The sequence below is a fragment of the Cardiocondyla obscurior genome, linkage group LG10, assembly GCF_019399895.1.
Source record: "Cardiocondyla obscurior isolate alpha-2009 linkage group LG10, Cobs3.1, whole genome shotgun sequence".
NCBI classification, from domain to species: Eukaryota; Metazoa; Arthropoda; class Insecta; order Hymenoptera; family Formicidae; genus Cardiocondyla; species Cardiocondyla obscurior.
The window spans coordinates 7,143,812-7,161,446 of record NC_091873.1 but is presented as its reverse complement, the minus strand read 5'-3'; the positions used below and the strand labels follow the sequence as shown (position 1 = coordinate 7,161,446).

General features: G+C 35.1%; 3 protein-coding genes across 9 annotated transcripts; 2 read left to right on the top strand and 1 right to left on the bottom strand.

The window, feature by feature from the left end:
• Positions 1–75: 75 nt before the first annotated feature.
• On the top strand, positions 76–2,759 carry LOC139105970 (putative odorant receptor 71a). The gene is made up of 5 exons (XM_070662368.1): positions 76–883; positions 1,094–1,429; positions 1,672–1,873; positions 2,051–2,206; positions 2,298–2,759. Exons 1-5 carry the CDS (start codon positions 528–530, stop codon positions 2,349–2,351), a joined length of 1,104 nt encoding a protein of 367 aa, XP_070518469.1. The 5' UTR covers positions 76–527; the 3' UTR covers positions 2,352–2,759.
• A 716-nt stretch (positions 2,760–3,475) lies between these two features.
• On the top strand, positions 3,476–6,013 carry LOC139105961 (odorant receptor 46a-like). Its single transcript, XM_070662344.1, has 5 exons — positions 3,476–4,122; positions 4,244–4,579; positions 4,836–5,037; positions 5,139–5,294; positions 5,385–6,013. The coding sequence occupies exons 1-5, from the start codon at positions 3,746–3,748 to the stop codon at positions 5,436–5,438; spliced, it is 1,125 nt and encodes a 374-aa protein (XP_070518445.1). The 5' UTR covers positions 3,476–3,745; the 3' UTR covers positions 5,439–6,013.
• Positions 6,014–7,550: 1,537 nt separating this feature from the next.
• LOC139105960 (uncharacterized) lies at positions 7,551–17,627 on the bottom strand. 7 transcript variants are annotated; one of them, XM_070662338.1, is made up of 11 exons: positions 17,403–17,627; positions 16,587–16,858; positions 15,767–16,252; positions 14,164–14,276; positions 13,818–14,081; positions 13,233–13,443; positions 12,693–12,890; positions 9,515–9,681; positions 8,858–8,953; positions 8,347–8,525; positions 7,551–7,959 (listed from the first exon to the last, which is right to left on the bottom strand). In XM_070662338.1, exons 5-11 carry the CDS (start codon positions 13,902–13,904, stop codon positions 7,734–7,736), a joined length of 1,164 nt encoding a protein of 387 aa, XP_070518439.1. In that variant the 5' UTR covers positions 13,905–14,081; positions 14,164–14,276; positions 15,767–16,252; positions 16,587–16,858; positions 17,403–17,627; the 3' UTR covers positions 7,551–7,733. The 7 variants fall into 7 exon arrangements, with proteins under 7 accessions (XP_070518439.1, XP_070518437.1, XP_070518442.1 ...); XM_070662336.1 differs by lacking the exon at positions 14,164–14,276; XM_070662341.1 differs by lacking the exon at positions 14,164–14,276 and having other exon boundaries at positions 13,233–13,440.
• Positions 17,628–17,635: the final 8 nt, after the last annotated feature.

Here is a 17,635-nt window from a genome sequence, read left to right as displayed (position 1 = left end):
CTCGAAACAAAGTCTTGTATTTTGATTCATAAAAATATTATTTCTCGAGAATGCCTTTGGTACTTTCTCATTATGACAATAATAGGGAAATGTTTGCATGGATGCATGTGAAACGAGAGTAGAATTATTGCAATTACAAAATTATTGAGAGACCCAGCGGCATTTAATACCGTCGGGTATTAGAAAACAGACGGAAAGAAGGAAAAAAAAAAGAAAAAATTAATCTAATAATGTTACTGAAAACTACGTCAACAGTTTAAGTCAGTCTTGGCTATGTAATAGACAGCGAACAAACTAGTGAAAATTATTTTTTATATCGTTATAGTTATAGTTTCTACTACTCCTGATTGTTTAAAATTTAATTAAAATAACCTTATTAATTTAACTGTGTAGGTGTATTGTATAAAAAAAAATTAAAATTAAATCGTTACATAAGGGTGCTTCGATTAGAAAAAAAAAATAACACGCATATAATGTCGGCAGAAAATTTAACAGGCTAATTCGCGTTGGAGAAAAAGCTCGAAAGCATGCTAAAGTTTACACTTATGATCTGCGCGTTCGCTGGATGCTGGCAACCGCTTACGTGGACGTCGTTGTTTAAACAAATAATTTATAAGGCTTACGCAATATTTCTAATAACCTCATTATATATATTTCTGCTCTCGCAATTTATAAATATTGTCATAAATGTCGGTAACTCCGACGAATTTACCGATGCTTTATACATGATGCTAACGATACTTGTAGCAGGCTACAAGCAGTTTTACATGTGGATAGACCGTAAGAATGTGCTGGTAATAATAAACGTTCTTACCGAAAAACCTTTCGCGCCTTACGAGAAACACGAAGTTATGATTCAAGAGAAATTCGAGAAATTAATCCTGTAAGTATCACTTAAATATTGTACGACGAATATGTTTGTGGTAATTTTTTTTTTTAATACTTGATCTTACGATGATAATATTTTATAACAATTATAGTAACGTTTTATCTACTTATCAATATACATATTTAATAATTTCGGAAATATGTATATTAAGAAAAATTAAATTTCGCAAAGTAAACTGTGATAAGCTTTACAATTATTTTACAGAAACAATACGCGAAGGTATTTAACTATCGTCGTGATGTCGATCTCGTCGATAGTATTGATGTCCGTTTCTACAGTTTTTATGAGTAAAAATTTGACATATAAGGCATGGATACCGTTTAATTACTCGTCTCCTACTGTATATCTCGCCGTGTACATTCACCAGTTAATAGCCATGTCGACTTCTGGTATAGTAAATGTTGCTTGCGAAAGTTTACTTTGCGGATTCTTGCTGCACATCTGTTGCCAGTTTGAAATTTTGGGACACCGATTGGGAAAGCTTATGCATGATCAAAGTAGTCTGCGCGACTGTGTTTGTCACCACAACCGTATTTTTGAGTTAGTCTATTTAAACAGTACTAAACAATCAAGGCAAAAGTTTTATCAGTTCTTTTTTTTTTTTCTTTTAATTATATAGAAAACTAAAGTTGTACGTATGAACGTACGTGTGACAATAGTCATTTGTTTGTTGATAAAAAAAATTGAAACGTTAAATAATTATTAAATATTTAGAAACAGTTTTTCTTTTTTTCTTTTTGCTACAGTTTATGTAAATTAAAAACCTTCTAATCTTATTGCAGATATGCGTACACTGTGAATAACATGTTCGCGAAAATAATCGCCACTCAATTTGCCGTAAGCATGATGGTAGTTTGCTCAAATTTATATCGAATTGCGATGGCGACTGATTACGCGAGTTTCATTCCGCTAATAATGTACACAAGTGCTATATTGGTACAAATTTTCAACTACTGCTGGTTTGGAAACGAAGTCAAGCTAAAAGTAAGCATTTTAAATTGAATTAATCAAAAATATATTTAAAAAAAAATTGTTTTGTAACATTAAAAAAAAAACTAACTCACTTGTTTTTTACTTCCAAGATAAAATATAGTTATTAGATAATATTATCATGATACAATTATTTAATATTTGTGACAAATGGCGTAATTACAATTTCAGAGTCTTCAGTTGGTGAATAGCATTTATGATATAGAATGGCCAGCGCTTAGCAACAGCAACAAGAAGGATCTTTTATTAATTATGAAACGCGCGATGATTCCCATCGAATTTACAAGCGCGTACATAATCACGATGAATCTCGAATCCTTCGTAGCAGTCAGTATCAAATAATTGAAATAAAATATTAATATTAATTATTAAAACTGCTTCATATAACTTTTAACGCGTCTATATTTTTTTTTTACAGTTGCTCAAAATGTCTTATTCAGTTTTCAATTTACTGCATCAAACGCAGGAATAAATAGTAACGTAATTAACAAATAAAAAAATATTATTGCCTCACATTTATGTTTTGCTGCCGAGCACGTAAATGGAGAAGAAAATTAAAATACGGAAATAAATATTATTACTTTGTTAATATCGGTAAGTTAATTCATTGCCGATTTATACAAATTTACTGATAATTGTTATCGACGTTTATTAAACAGTTATGCGATGTAAAAGAAAAAAAAAAAAAAAAAAAAAAAATAGTAAACACATTTTAAGCATTTGTAAAAGAAATAAAAATGTTTAATCAAGTATTTAATTAGTACTTAAAAGATGTGCCTCGTATAAGTGTGTATGTATACACGTGTCAAATATTTTAGTAGTTCGGTGTTTTATAATTATATTATTTTATATAAAAAAAAATATTTCATATTAAATATATAAAAAATAAAACAAAATTAAAAGAAAAAAAAAAGAAAAAGAATTATCAATATAAGAAATCAATGTCCAAAATTATACTTTTCTTTTTTCTTACTGTCTTTGCCTTTGCATGCAATGTACCTTTAAAATAAAATAAAGGTAAGAATCAATACGTCCCGATAGCACGACTCGATGTGCACGTCACATGCAACGGGGACAACAAAAACTCGACGAATGCGAGACCAAACGTGCAGGCTATCGGTATTAAGATTGCATATAGATAAACTGCAGCTAACGTCTCCTCGACTCACGTTCAAAGATACGTCCAAGAAATTGAGGATAATACAACCGAAGATAATAAGTATAACATTCTGACATACATATACACGGAAAGGAGCCTATATTTAAGTGTTTATACGCAAATACTTGATAGCTAATAATTTGTTAAGCGTTCAAAGAATTCGCTTCTTGATGTATCTGATTTTTATTCATCCGCCGTCTTTATATCCATAATAGTATATCATATGATTCCTTAATAAGACATGTGCACCGAAATATTTCTGCATTTCAATTCATGAAGATGTTATTCCGCGAGGTATTATTTCGCGAGATATCAGCCCGCTGTATAGATATTACGGTAATAACGGAAGTGGATATGTCAAGGATATACGTAATGAACGGTATCATTATCAGAAAGTCGCCGGATATTCTATAGACGAGCCGGGAGTATTCCCACCCCTATCAAAATCCGCTCTATTCATTTTCATTTCAAGCGCAACAAGAGTCGAGGCAATGTCCGTAAAAATTACGTACGCGTACAAATTTTTTTGTATCGTTTAAATTAATTGGAAAGTGAAAAGGTTAAATAAAAACGTAAGTAATTAATGATGCGAGGAGTTTGAAAGACTTTTTCTAACCAGACGACACGAATATTATGTGTAGATTAAAAATTAATATTAATAAGCAAGATATTAAGTAGCGTAAATAACGAGACTGTATTAAAATATTATGCCAGAGGCCGAAATGCGCGTGCTAAAATTTACGCTTTTAATCTGCGCCGTGACCGGATGCTGGCAGCCAGATTCATGGACGTCGTTGTTTAAACATATCGCGTATAAAACGTACGCGATGTTCCTCTGCTCTGCGTTATATATATTTTCGATATCTCAATTTATGAATATCGTACTGTACGTTCAGACCTCTGACGAGTTTACCGATTCGTTGTACATGATGTTGACCGTATTCGTCGCAGGCTACAAACAAGTTTACATGTGGACGGATCGCAAGAATATTAAAGTGGTAATTGATATTTTTAATGAAAAGCCATTTGCAGCATGTGACGCGCGTGAAGTTATGATTCAAGAGAAATTCGAAAGAATGATACAGTAAGTATTGTGAAATGAGAAAAGGCATCTCGAACAAAATTTTAATCAATGAGATAATAATAAAATTTAATTAAAATGTGCGTGAAAAAAATTTATGAAAATTTTTGTAATTATTTTATAGAAGTTACACCCTGCGATACTTGAGCCTCATTTTGGCGACAATTATGTCGATAATATTAATGTCTCTTTTTACGGCATTTCCAACTCGCAATTTAACGTACAAGACATGGGTGCCGTACAATTATTCGCATCCTGCTATATATTTTCTTACTTATTGTCACCAATTAGTGGGCATGGCAGCCTCCGGTATAGTAAACGTCGGATGCGAGAGTGTAATTTGCGGTCTTCTATTACACATCTGCTGTCAGTTTGAAATTTTGGAATATCGATTAACTAAACTACAAGATAACGAAAAGATTCTACGCGACTGTGTTAATCATCACAACCGTATTTATAAGTCAGTTCCTTACGTAATTTTATTACTAAAATTTGCAATATGCATAGACGTATAATTTTTTTAAACCCAATTTTATATTAATTCTATGCTATTTATTAAAAATCTCAAAAAAGGAAAGAAAAAAAACTTTATAAATGTGTATTTAATTTTCTTATTTTAGTATTATTATTCTGGATATTTTTTAATTTCTGTACAATTTTAATAAATTCTTGTAAAAGCTAAACTTCTCTTTTTTTTTTTTTTTATTAAATTGTAGATATGCGTACACGATAAATCATCTGTTTGTGAGAATAATTGGCCTTCAATTCGCAGTGAGCATGTTCGTGCTTTGCTCAAATTTATATCGAATAGCAATGGCAACGGATATCGCGGTCTTTGTATCATTGATGATGTACACAGGTGCTATATTAGCGCAAATCTTTATCTATTGTTGGTTTGGAAACGAAGTCAAAGTAAAAGTATATACTTCTTTGAATTAATATACTTATTATACATTTATAAATTTAGCTAATAATTTTTTTTCGTCATTTAATACGCAATATTTTATTGGATCTTACAGAGTCTTCAGTTAGCGAGTAATATTTTTAGAATAAATTGGAAAAACCTTAGCAATAGCACCAAGAAGGGACTTTTAATAATTATGAAGCGTGCAACGACTCCTATTGAATTTAGTAGCGCGCACATAGTTACGATGAATCTTGATTCTTTTGTATCGGTTAGTATCGAACAATTAAAAATAAAATATTAATATTAATTATTACAACTGTATCATTTAATTTTTAACGCGTCAATAATTTTTTTACAGTTGCTCAAAATGTCTTATTCAGTTTTCAATTTGTTACATCAAACTCATGAATAGTACCATAAATTAGCGAACAAAAAAATAATTATTATTCACGTTTGTGTGTTGCTGCGAAACACGTAAATGGAGAAGAAAATTAAAATACGGAAATAATTATTATTACTTTGTTAATATCGGTAAGTTAATTCATTAAAGATTTATACAATTTTACCGAAATTTGTTATCGACGTTTATTAAACAGTTATGCGATGTAAAAAAAAAAAGAAAAAAAAATAGTAAACACGTTTTAAGCGTTAAAAAAATGTCTAATTATTTTATTAGTGTTAAAAAAAATGTGTGTTATACTATAAATGTGCATGTATGTCAAATGTTTTAGTAGTTCGGTGTTTTATAATTACAGTACTTTATATTAAAGTTGTCAATTTTTTATATTGTAATATTTTGCAGTGTAATATGTATGCTAGTTGTACACGTATAAATATATGTATTAATAAAAAAAATTTAATTTACATTATACATATTAATTTAATTTTTATAATTTTATACTATAGTAAAATTTCTTTTCTGTTTCAATATTTTAGTTTCTTATGTGGTACTTTGAATAGACATTTAGAGCCAATGCAGAGCCCACCCAATACAGAGCCCACCCAATGTAAAGTCCACCCAATGCAGAAAAGTCGAAACATCGTTATATTTAGAGGCATTAATTAATTATAATAATTTCGACGGCGTGTTGCCGGTTCACTTACTTTTGTAGCTTTCATTTAGGTAAGGTGAGGGATGATTATTTTGCATCAGTCCGTTCGTCCGTTCGTCCTTCCTTCCTTCCTTCCTTCCTTCCTTCCTTACGTCCTTCTGGGGCAGTTTCTGGATTATCCTGACGTGTTGTAGCATTTCACATCACTTGACACTGTATGTATTTCACTGCTCTGTCTTTTAATTCTTCGGCCAATCCTGCCGGTGGAATAAAACGATGCCGAGAATTTGCTTCAAGCGGCGAACGAAACGGAGCCGCGATATGTAGTGTTCCTCCTGCACTTTATCTCTCTCAAGTTCTTTAAAAATCTCTGCCGCGACGAAAAAGACAGGCGAGGAATAATCACCGCTGACGTAATCTCGCGCGCCAACAATGGCGATCGCCGGAACGCGCTGAAGATCGCTGAAGGAGATGGCGAGTGAAGTGGGTTGGTAATTTCGAGCGCGCGACGAATTTCAGACCGGACGCTTCGCGCGCTCCGCTGGCGATATAACCCTTCTTTTCCGAACACTTTTTCGGAGCCCGAAACGAAGCACAAAACGACAAGCGGGATGACAAAAGAGTACAGAAAATGATAGTCCGAACCGGACTCAACGACTTCGACGCGTATTTGCATGCGAGATTATCCTATACGCGGCGGAAAATACGCGAAATTGCGGAGCGATTAGCAACGCGTCTTCACGTCCGAGCCTCCACGATTAAACTAAGATGGCCGTTAGAGATTTCGGCCCTTAGAGAGAAAGAGAGAACCGAGAAACAAGAGTGAGACAGCAATAGATCCGATCATCAGCTGATTACTATCCTTTTCGCACAATGTTCTCGAAAACGCCGAGCTCGACGAAATTCTCGGAAACGTTAAGCTCAACGCCGAGTTAATCACTTTATGTCTTTTTTATGCATTTAGCGAGCTCGAGGCGTCTTTTTCCGAAAGAAAAAAAGAAACGAAGCATTTTTTCACGACTCTGAGATCTATCGTACTTTTGAACTCTTAGATCGTCACTATTATAAAACTCTCGTTCGAGCCAGCCCCAAAAATAATCTATTGATCCGAATATTTTTCTATTTCGTACAAATTTGTATTTATTAAAAAATCACACGCACAGTAACATCGATAGTTTGATATCTGATATGACGCTGACTCTCACTTAACACACATAAATATATTTTTATACAATTATTGAATCTTTATGTGGTAAAAAGTCTGTGTGTCCATGTTGTAATTTAATGATATAATTATTATAATACTATTATTATGTCACTATTAATAAATTAATAAATACTCACACTATATGTATTTAATTTTCGTTCTTTACGAATTATAAAACTACTGTAATACTAAAAACAATTACAGTTTGTTAAGCAGCACTTTTCTCCTCGCATTTTTACAAAGATTACACCTATATTTATAGCTTCTGATGTTCTGCATGTATAAATTTATTACTCGACAAAATAGTACAAAATTAATTATTTTGCAGTAATCCTTATTTTTCTGTATACACATGTACGCTATTAATCACAATAACAATTATGCGGAAGATGTTAATGAATCACGGCGATAATGGAAGCATTTTAATCGTCACGACACCTGCTATACGTCATCGCTCCTCCAGGTTTAATTTGTAGATTGGTCTGCTGTTGAATTTATTGTTGGAAATAGTATTGGTCCTGACTTGGGTATATTTCGGCCTTTTGTATCGAGTGCTCCAATGAAGGTAACTATACCATCCTGCTACCAAAGCGCCTAATCCGTTGCAAGTGCACGAGAAGATGAGGAGAATCGTCAGGATACTTTCGACTTCGGGACAATTAAGATCTATGTACCTGGTGGAATATACGTAGTTTCGCTTTACACATGTCACACATCAATGAATTATGACTTTCATTAAAAAGAAAGAATAAAAAACTGTACTCGTTGTAATATGTACAATGGAATGCAGATACGGCATCTGCTTCGACGACGGAGGCTAGCGTACGTGACCTTAGCGTTGTATCCGTAAACCGAAGCGTCGCAACACATGCGCATCAGAACGCTGGTCGTCAAGGACTGAGGGGAAACGCGCCCCACTAACTTCCTCCGTCCTCGGTGACCGAAGGAGGGAATCGAGAGGGAGAGTCACGTATGCTAGCCGCCGTACATACATATTACAAAGTTGTACAATTTTTTAGCTTTTCGTAATTTGGTCAATGTTCCTGATTTTTTGACCATACCTTACTGCATCTTCGAATGAATCAGGCGGCTCACCGCGAGGTCTGCATACGCATGTGGCATTCAATACTCGTGCCGGAGTGCATTCCAGTCCCATAAGACGTGACAAGTGCATCGCGGAGAATACACATGCACTCACGCAAGCAATAGTTGTCAAAATCGTCAAAAATATACTAACCACCTGTAAAATCATCGTAAAGAATATGTTACACAAGCGTGACATTAAAAGGAAACGTGTATAATACTTTCACATGCATGTAATTTAATTAATAATTATATTAAAATGTGACAAGATTAATTTAATAATTCTAGATAAGCTCTCAAGTCATATTAATATTAATTTACAATTAAAATAAAAAATAAAATTAATTATTAATAAAAGAGTTGCAATTAACATTCATTATACGTATTACTGTAACAATACGAGAAATTATCATCGAAGGATTTAAATAATAGGCGACTTGTCCTCGAGAGATTCTTTAAGAAATCTTTTCAGTCAAAATTCTTACGTACTTTCGTGGCATAAAGACAAAATCCAGAAGTCATAGTCGGATACTCCTTTTTAAAACAGCACAGGAGACAAATTCCGAAGCTTCCGGACATCAAGAGCTGAAAAATATATAAATAATTAATTATAAAGAAATTATTATTAAAAAAAATTATAACTTTATATGTATACATATGTATATCATACTTACGCATTAGAAATTCTTACAAATAATATTAATATAAATATATTACCTAAGTATAAAACAGATAAGTATTATTAGAAGAAAGTACTCTTGTTATTAAGAAAATAAAATATTAGTTTTATTGTATACTTACTTCCAGTTTAATTAAAGCTTTCAAACAGTGTTAACTTGTGTACAAAAAAAAAATTACAAAGCGTTCAAAAATGTTAAAACTAACACAACTGCGAAAAAACGGTCCAGCAAGCATAAAGTAATTACTTTAAAACGCATGCGATTAGAATATATCAAAGGCGATAATATCTATATCCATATTGTTTGACGAGCATTATGTCAGTTTAGAAAATACGTTAGTTTAATTGCACTCATATGTTAGTATATTATGGTCAATCTAGCAGATTCAGCTTCGTAAATAAGCGAGTTTGTCACGCTGTTACGACAAAGGATAAAAATCTAATTAATATGAAATTATTGCACTTACAGGCATGCCGCTCCAATATGGATTGTCCATCACAGGCAAATGCGGTGCCCAAAGCAGCAACCATAACGACAAAGAAATCACCGCGATGCCAAGAATAGTCTGCAATGCCGCCAAACATCGGGCTAATCGTCGATGGTAGATCAAAGGAGGTAGAAACTTCTCTGGACCTAAAAATATAAATTTACTTTTTAATTCTGAAGTTATCAAGCTGTTTTATTAATGCTATACGTATTTTACTAACTACGAGATTATTTCTTGAAGTAAAAATCTCTTAAACTACTAAAGAGTCGAGATATGCAGTCGGTCGCTTATTAGGTAATTAAGTAATTTAATGTTGCAAAGACGGACAAGCGGGAATTTTTATCTTTTTCGTCGCGACGCACATTTTCTCGGGCTACAAACGACCGGTATCGTACTCGAGTCTACGTAAGAAAGGAGAGTTCCCAAACAGGGTGGCCTCGTCGCCGTCCCTCCCTACAAGGAATTTTAACCGGTTGATTGATCGAAGGTAGCGTCCTTGCCATATCGAATTGCCAGGAAACTCACTTGCTATACCGCCGATTACACAAGACCTGCAAATGTTTCCCAATGAGATACTCCATAAATATATGTATGAATAACAATCGCGTACCACTACAGTAATTTGCATTTAACAGTCTCGAATTAATTTCTCTGAAGTACAAGGATCGTGTAATTATTTTAATTAAAATATGACACCACTAAATATTAGAAATTCCGCAAAAAAAAAATTGAATCGTGAATTTTATTAGACGCTATACAGTTTTTTATTATAATAGTATTGTATCTACGGATAAAGCGAGAGAGAAATAATTTCAGCGCCGTTATAACAATGTATTGACGCCAATGGAAAATAAATTGTCAAACGACGCCTCGAGAAAGAGAAAATAGGTACTTTGACCGTCATTGAAAACCGCAAGGAAAACCGCAAGAGTGAAGGGACGAATATGTACTACGTTTCCTGATTGCACCGCGCTGAATACTCGTTAGTAGAAGAAATACATGCAGTATGCAAACTTGTACTATAATAAAAACAGATTAGTATCCTGCTCGAAACAACATTGCGGCAATTAGATGGAGAAAAAAAATTAAAAAAAAAAAAAAAAAGAAAATAAATAAAATTCCTTAATAATCGATACAACTACCAACGATTGAAATAAAAATACATTATTAGCTCCTCCACTTATTTCCACTGACGGAAATGCAATGCGCGCGTCTACGCCACGTGAGGATTACGTATCTAACTGTACTGCTGATACGCGTTGTAACTCGTGAACGAGGTAAGCTACAAACTACAGAATATAAGCGTTTGAACGCGACAAAAACGACCGTAAGCCGAGAAAAATAAAAGCTAAAACATAGTCTTAGTTTCAACATATAGTTATCTCGAGTTAACGTAAAGTTTTGGATTTTCTTTTCGTTAAAAAAAAAAAAATAACTGCTTTCCTTGTAATGGGTGATTATCGCGCCGAGTAGCGGATATCCAAATGGAAAACCAAGTGGATTAAAAAGTATAAGGGCGCTCCATCGTCTCGCCGCTCCCGAAATTGGACGTAAGAATGTCGTGTCAGCTTGTAAGTCTGCCCGCCAGCTCTTAAAATAGAATTAAGGCGACGTATATGCCAAGTATACGAGCCCTTGAATAGAGCAGAATGGAATCGCTTGCGTCGCTTGCGTACATTCCTATAAAAGTACAGAAATGATGCCTATCGCATCATCCAGTGGCGTGTCGTTTCCTTTGCCTTAATTAGTATTTGATCAATGAATCCTTTCGCACTCGCGCGCCAAGATGAGGCTCGCGTATTTCAAACGCGAACCAAAAAGATCACGCGATATATTTCCGGCCTGGTACTTCCGCTATCTGTGTAGAACCATGTGCAGCCACTTTAAAATACGTTCTGTGGGCAGCAGAGCAAGAAACATTTAAAGCTCAGTGAAATACATACACAGGAGTGACTGAAAAAAAAGAAAAAAAGAAAAAGAAATCCTCTTTTTAAACGAACGAGACGATGCAGTAGTTAAAACGAATATTAATTAATTAAATATACAATAAAGCTTAATGGTTTCGTGTTCTTTCAAACGTGTCTTTTTAGCAGACTCTTTTTTTCTTTTCATTATTATTTTAATTACTCATCTTAAAAATTATACTGAACTATATGTCAATCATCTCGAAAAACTCCCATCCTTCTGCGCGCTGCATTTTCATCGCCTCTAATTTATTTCGTTAACTAGTATTTGCACCATGCATTCTGCTCCATCTAATTATCACCGTGATAAAAAGCTATACTTTTCTATAGTTCGCGACGGCGCTAATTGTAATCTTCCTGTTTGCCTGCCTTGGCATCAACCTCAATCTCACCAGCCGGCTGGCGACGATGGGCGTTTAAGAGCGACAGTCAACGTTACGTGTTTGTCAGCGTAGAATTATATAGGTTTTCGTTCTCAGTCGCTGCACCGCTAAACTGGTGCGCGCCAGTGCAATAAGTTGGAGTAAAACAAGTATACTTTGTTTCACTCTAATTTACCGCACCGGTTTAGCGTGCAGCGGCTAAGAACGGACGCTATATGTACAGCATCGCTGTAATGTTTCGCGCCAAGTAACGAGACGCTTATCGTAAGAAATCGAGAAAATCGAACGTTACCGGGCCGGTCGCATTCCGCGGCCAATTCGCGGTCGTACACATTCGCGCGAGCATGCGATCTTACCTGCGGGAGAAATTGATCGCAAAAAAAAAAAGAGTTGGTAATCGCGTACGCACAATTTTGCCGAGCCTATCGAGAAAAATCGCCAGGAATGCCGTCGCGACTCTTCTTACTTTGCGGCACTTGACCGATATTCTTCCGTGTGATATTTATTCTTGAGCGTTCCGAGAAGCTCACCTAGATTCTTGAATTCTTGTAACATTGTCGTCAATATGATACATACTTGCGACCTAGCAACGAGTTAACGAATTCCGTTTGCGTTCTATTAAATTCCAATTAAAAGCCGGTCGGCTAGATGTATCGTTTAGCGTGACAAAAATCGACTACAAAATAGAAAGTGGAGAATAAAAATTAAAAGAAAATTAATCGTCTATTTTTTACTATATTGCGTACTAAATCGTGCGTGTTATAATTAGAAAAACAGGAAGAGCGAAAAAGAATCCATTTGTGTACTTACGATGGCCGGTTCGATGCATTACGATCATTCTGCTGTGCCTCAAAGAATTTCTCGTGGGTGTATGTCGACCGGCTATTTGAGAAACTGCTAAATTGACAGGAACCGTGGTGGACAGGCAGTTAGCCATCGACGGTGCTCGGCCGAGTTCCTTTTCTTTGTCTCGACAAATACGCCCAATGTTTCCGGTTGATACCGCACCTGTCGTCGACAAAACGCATACAATAAAATTGCCCAGGTGTACGTACCTTTCCCTTCAACTCCACCGTACGATATGTCAGAGCAATACACGTATTTTTATATATTTGAACATGGGTGGATATTTTGCAATCAAATGAATCAGTTTTTACACGTGGCAATTACGTGTGGCACGTCATAAAACTCGACATCGCTTTCACATTTTAAATCTGCGATTAGTTAATTATTGTTCGTACCCGAGTATGCTGCATTCTTTGACTATATTCATTATAATATGTATGCATATGTGAATATACTATATGTACACATGCGGTTAAGGCGTTGTAAAAAGTGCATTCAACCCACCTGTAACTTTGGCAGGGTAAATCTTGGATACATTGCCCGCACTAACGGCGTTACTGACCCTATTATTGTTATTATTGTTGCTATTGTTAATACTGTTGTAATTGTTGTTGCTCTGAGGTGCAACGGACGTGTCATTTCCATCATGGGCCCGATTTAAATTGCCCGCACTCATAGCGGAAGTAACACACGGAGGCATTGCCGGCACGTCCTGCTGAGGCGAAAGAATAACATTAATTTTAATAAATGATTCCTGCCGCTCTAAGAAAAAAGACACATAACGCTTTGAGAGTTCTAAAAAAAATGTATTTAAGAGGATGTTATTTTAAATTAATACTTTACACCGCACATAGAATATTTGCTCCATTAAATTAAAAACTTGAACCTTTATTATACGTATATTAGCGCTCTGAAACGTGCGTTCTTATTTCTCGTTTGTGCAATGATATTCGTACGTAATTTCTGCCTCTTTGAAGAATATGAAAGTCATCGAGTGAACGATTGATGTTAGTCACGTTTTACACTGGAGCACGCAGAAGCTTCTTACGATGACAAGTGCGAAACAGAGACACGTGAGCGAAGACTCACCTTATAATTATCGTAAAAGCTCACCGGCCGGCTTCTCGGTGCATACTGAATCTCTTCGTCGTTCTGTATCGAGGCCATCGAGTGCATCGTGTTTCGTATAATATTTCTAAGGGACGCGTGCGCAACTCGTGAGACGTCCTCCGTAGGTCACTATCCCTTCTTCCTCCACTTCCGGTGGATCTGCCGAGGTGAGCATGGACGGTGTAACGACCCGTTAAAGGCACCAAATTGGCTTCATAGTCTGCGGGTACGCCGTAATTTTGCCTGTAAAAAAAAATAGTAAATTAGAATTATATACCATATAGATAGTCTGACGCTGTCCGAGCAGAATAATTCAAACACACACGTTAGTCTCTGGTGGATAGACCGCATCGTCGCGCAGAGACTTAAAGTATCTCTTATGTTACCGTCGTGATTATCGCCGGCGTTTCCATTGATCTATCGCCGCTTGTGTGGATTCTATTGACGATACGAAAAATTAACGCTCATGATGACAGTAATTTTCACAGTTATTAATAGCGAGTGTGTGAGAGAGCTCAGTAACCTCCGCGGCTTTATTGCCTTACGTATATTGCGCAATGACGCATTAACTCGAGATCTTACGCTGTGAAAGTAAAATCCCGTGTCTGCAAAGTATGATCACGACGTCACGCTTCGATGATCAAATAATAAAAAAAGAAAAAGAAAAAGGAAAAAAAAAATCTTGATCACGTAATCACCCGCTGTCGTGTATTGAGTGTCACCTGTTTACCGTCAGGCACATGCAGAGGTGTGATACAACAGTTAAACTATTATAATAACATATCTAACGACAGCGTAACAGCGATTTAAATAACAAGTGATTGTAATATCAATATATGTGAAACAATTTAAAATTAAAATAACTTTAAGGAAAAATGTGCGACTCTCTTTCTCTGACGTAGATTTCGGTTCTGTAAATTTGATGAACAGAATTAATTAGAATAGATTTTATGGCAAGAGTACAATTTATACAGCTTTATCACACTTGTTATAAAATAATAGATTACGTTTTATCATTTCGTTAATTGTTTCATCATACTTTTATAACGTGACGTAAAGTAAAGTTACAAATTAATACTTTTTTAGTGCTTTAAGCCGAAAGTAATACAGCGCGTCATAATCTCTATGCAAAGTAGGTAGGTATGTAGGCTACTGACGTAATGACAGCGATAGCATGCGACTGCTATAAACGCAACGATCCCATGATAGAAGAAAAACGATTATACAAGAAATAGTCAGATTAAATGACGTAGCAAAAAGGTATCTTCTCTATATGCACGAGATTAACAGTCAATAAAGGTCACGAAAGTGACAATCATTGAGGCAACAAAATATCCTACATTTTTTCTTTTTTTTTTTCTGAAGAATTATAATATTCTTTGTATACGTATATACGTAAGTGCGTGTGCACTCCGAAGATGTACGTTTAATAGAACTATTTTATTTTTCAAAGTCATTGCGTGGTGTATTAAAAATCAATAATTTTTATATTAAGATAAGATAATCGAAAGATAATCTAATTACATTTAATACTAATTTAAATGTAATTTTATTTACTTATATACTTTTACACCTTTTTTTTCTTGTTGCTACATTTAATAAATGGCCAATTATCTCTATGTTTTTTACAACTAAACGACACGTGCGTCAATAAGTTGCAGGAAGTGTATAGCCCTGAAATTATTTTCCTCGAGTGTTACTTATAATTTGCATTTATATGCAAATACTCATAATTTATTAAAATTATATTGTGCTTATTATTTGAGAAGTTCACACAGTGTCTTTTCAGAAATAAAATCATTAAAAAAAAATTATTAACTAAATAAAAAAAAAATTATTAATACATAAATGTAAATCGCAAATGGAAATAATTAAATTATCATACAGATAATATCGTTGCATAGAGATTAAATTGGTCGCCAACGTACATGTGCATTAATCGTTCCCAAGTAAAAGCGGTAACTGCATTAGACCAAAATTAGATTTCGGGTATGCTTAGATCCCAAACACTTTAACACTTTAACACGAAGGGACATTTTACCACTGCTTTCACATCGACAAACGTTTAGGCTAAACATGAATGTTACTTGATTCACCAGTCAAATTCCCGTCGGTACTATGATAATAATTAGGGCATCCTCTAATATAGAAAGTTGACTGAACGGAAAACGTGGCATACCGTACGATTCGACCGACGTCGCGATGACAACTGAAGGCCCACGTATATAATGCACCGAGGCGAGGCTGAAGAGGCCCCACCAGAGAATGTCCAAGCCAAAGCCGGGAGCACCAGGTGTGCCAGAGTGCCTCAAACCGGGGGAATCCTATCGGCAGGTGAGAACGGCCATTTGATCTCTGGCCAAGGATAATCGTTCAACCGGCAAGGGTACTCGTGCTTTTGGATTCGTTTGTACCTATCAAATAAACATATAAATGAGAAACCAGAAGGCAAAACCAGCCGACAATTGTTCAAATATACTTATACCTGCGTGTAGCTATGTTTAAGTAAAAAAAGAAAGAAAAAAAAAGAAAAAAAAAAAGATTGGAACGTTTACTGCTTCAAAGTAACATTTATTTATTTCAAATAAGTATAATTAATATTTTTTTTTATATTTAGAATCATCGTTAATAACACTTGTAATTTTTTAAATATATTTTTATGATGCTTTCTTAAATTGAAAGTTATTTTAATACACGTATAGAACATTAATAATGCTGTCATAATTAAATCTTTGAAAATGCACTTACTATATCAAAATCGATTAATAAAAATTCTTTTTCAGGGATGAGCACCACTGGTGTTACTTTCACGTTACTAGACGTTTCAGGTCTGATGAAAGAATCTTATGGAAAAATAATAAAAGGGTCAAGAAGAAGGGGATCTACCCACTGGTTCCTGTCTACTTTAAGCGGTGCTCAGTCATTTTATCCCATTGCCTTCCAAATATCTTTCTTTTTCCTTGTGCTGTTGTTTAATTCTTTCATTGTGATTACCTCAATTTTAACAAAATGTACTGTACCTGTAACATACATATAAATTACCCAGGACTATATATAAATCAGTGAGTCACGTTCGACCCAAGTGTCTTTTGAAATCGCTATGGGATAACTTTTTTATCTCTCTTTGTTTCCTTATTATGTCGAATGAGTAATAGCTATAGTATATGTATGCACGTCTCGTGATGAGTTTCGTCGAAAAAATGCATCGAGTGGTTTTCCCAACGTCGCGTTTCGAAACCGCAGGTTTACCGATAAGAGCGAGAATTTTTCTCGCAGCTCTCATTAGCGTAGGAAATTAGTGACTCCGGTTAAACGGGCATTCTAGAACGGACAGGCCGAGAAACAAAAGAAACGCGACTGAACAAACGCGGGCTGACGCAGGAAGAGCCCAATCGATGGTCTTGCGTGCCCATGCATGAACGTTATTTCAAGGTCGAAGAGAGTGGTCCATATAGCTCATTTCGAATAAATCTGATTCAATATAGGGGGATATACAGCTTCTCGTTGAGCCGGCAGGAAATCCGCGTTGAACGGATAATTCTTTATAGAAATGTAAGACCTTACCTGACTCGTAGAAGCTTTATTTCTGATCATTATTGCGAGAGATATTTTTCAGGTATTTTCCGCTTTGTTTCGAGATAATTTTCGAGGCTTTTCATCATCTGATTTCTTTATCCGTCTTTCTTGTCTCGCGAAGTGCCGGGACGTTGCCGTTGAAAAGTTTTTCAGTTATGCTCAGCTTCCCCCCCGTCTATCAGAGTGCGCTACTATCAGGCGATTTTTGCGCACTCTGATGG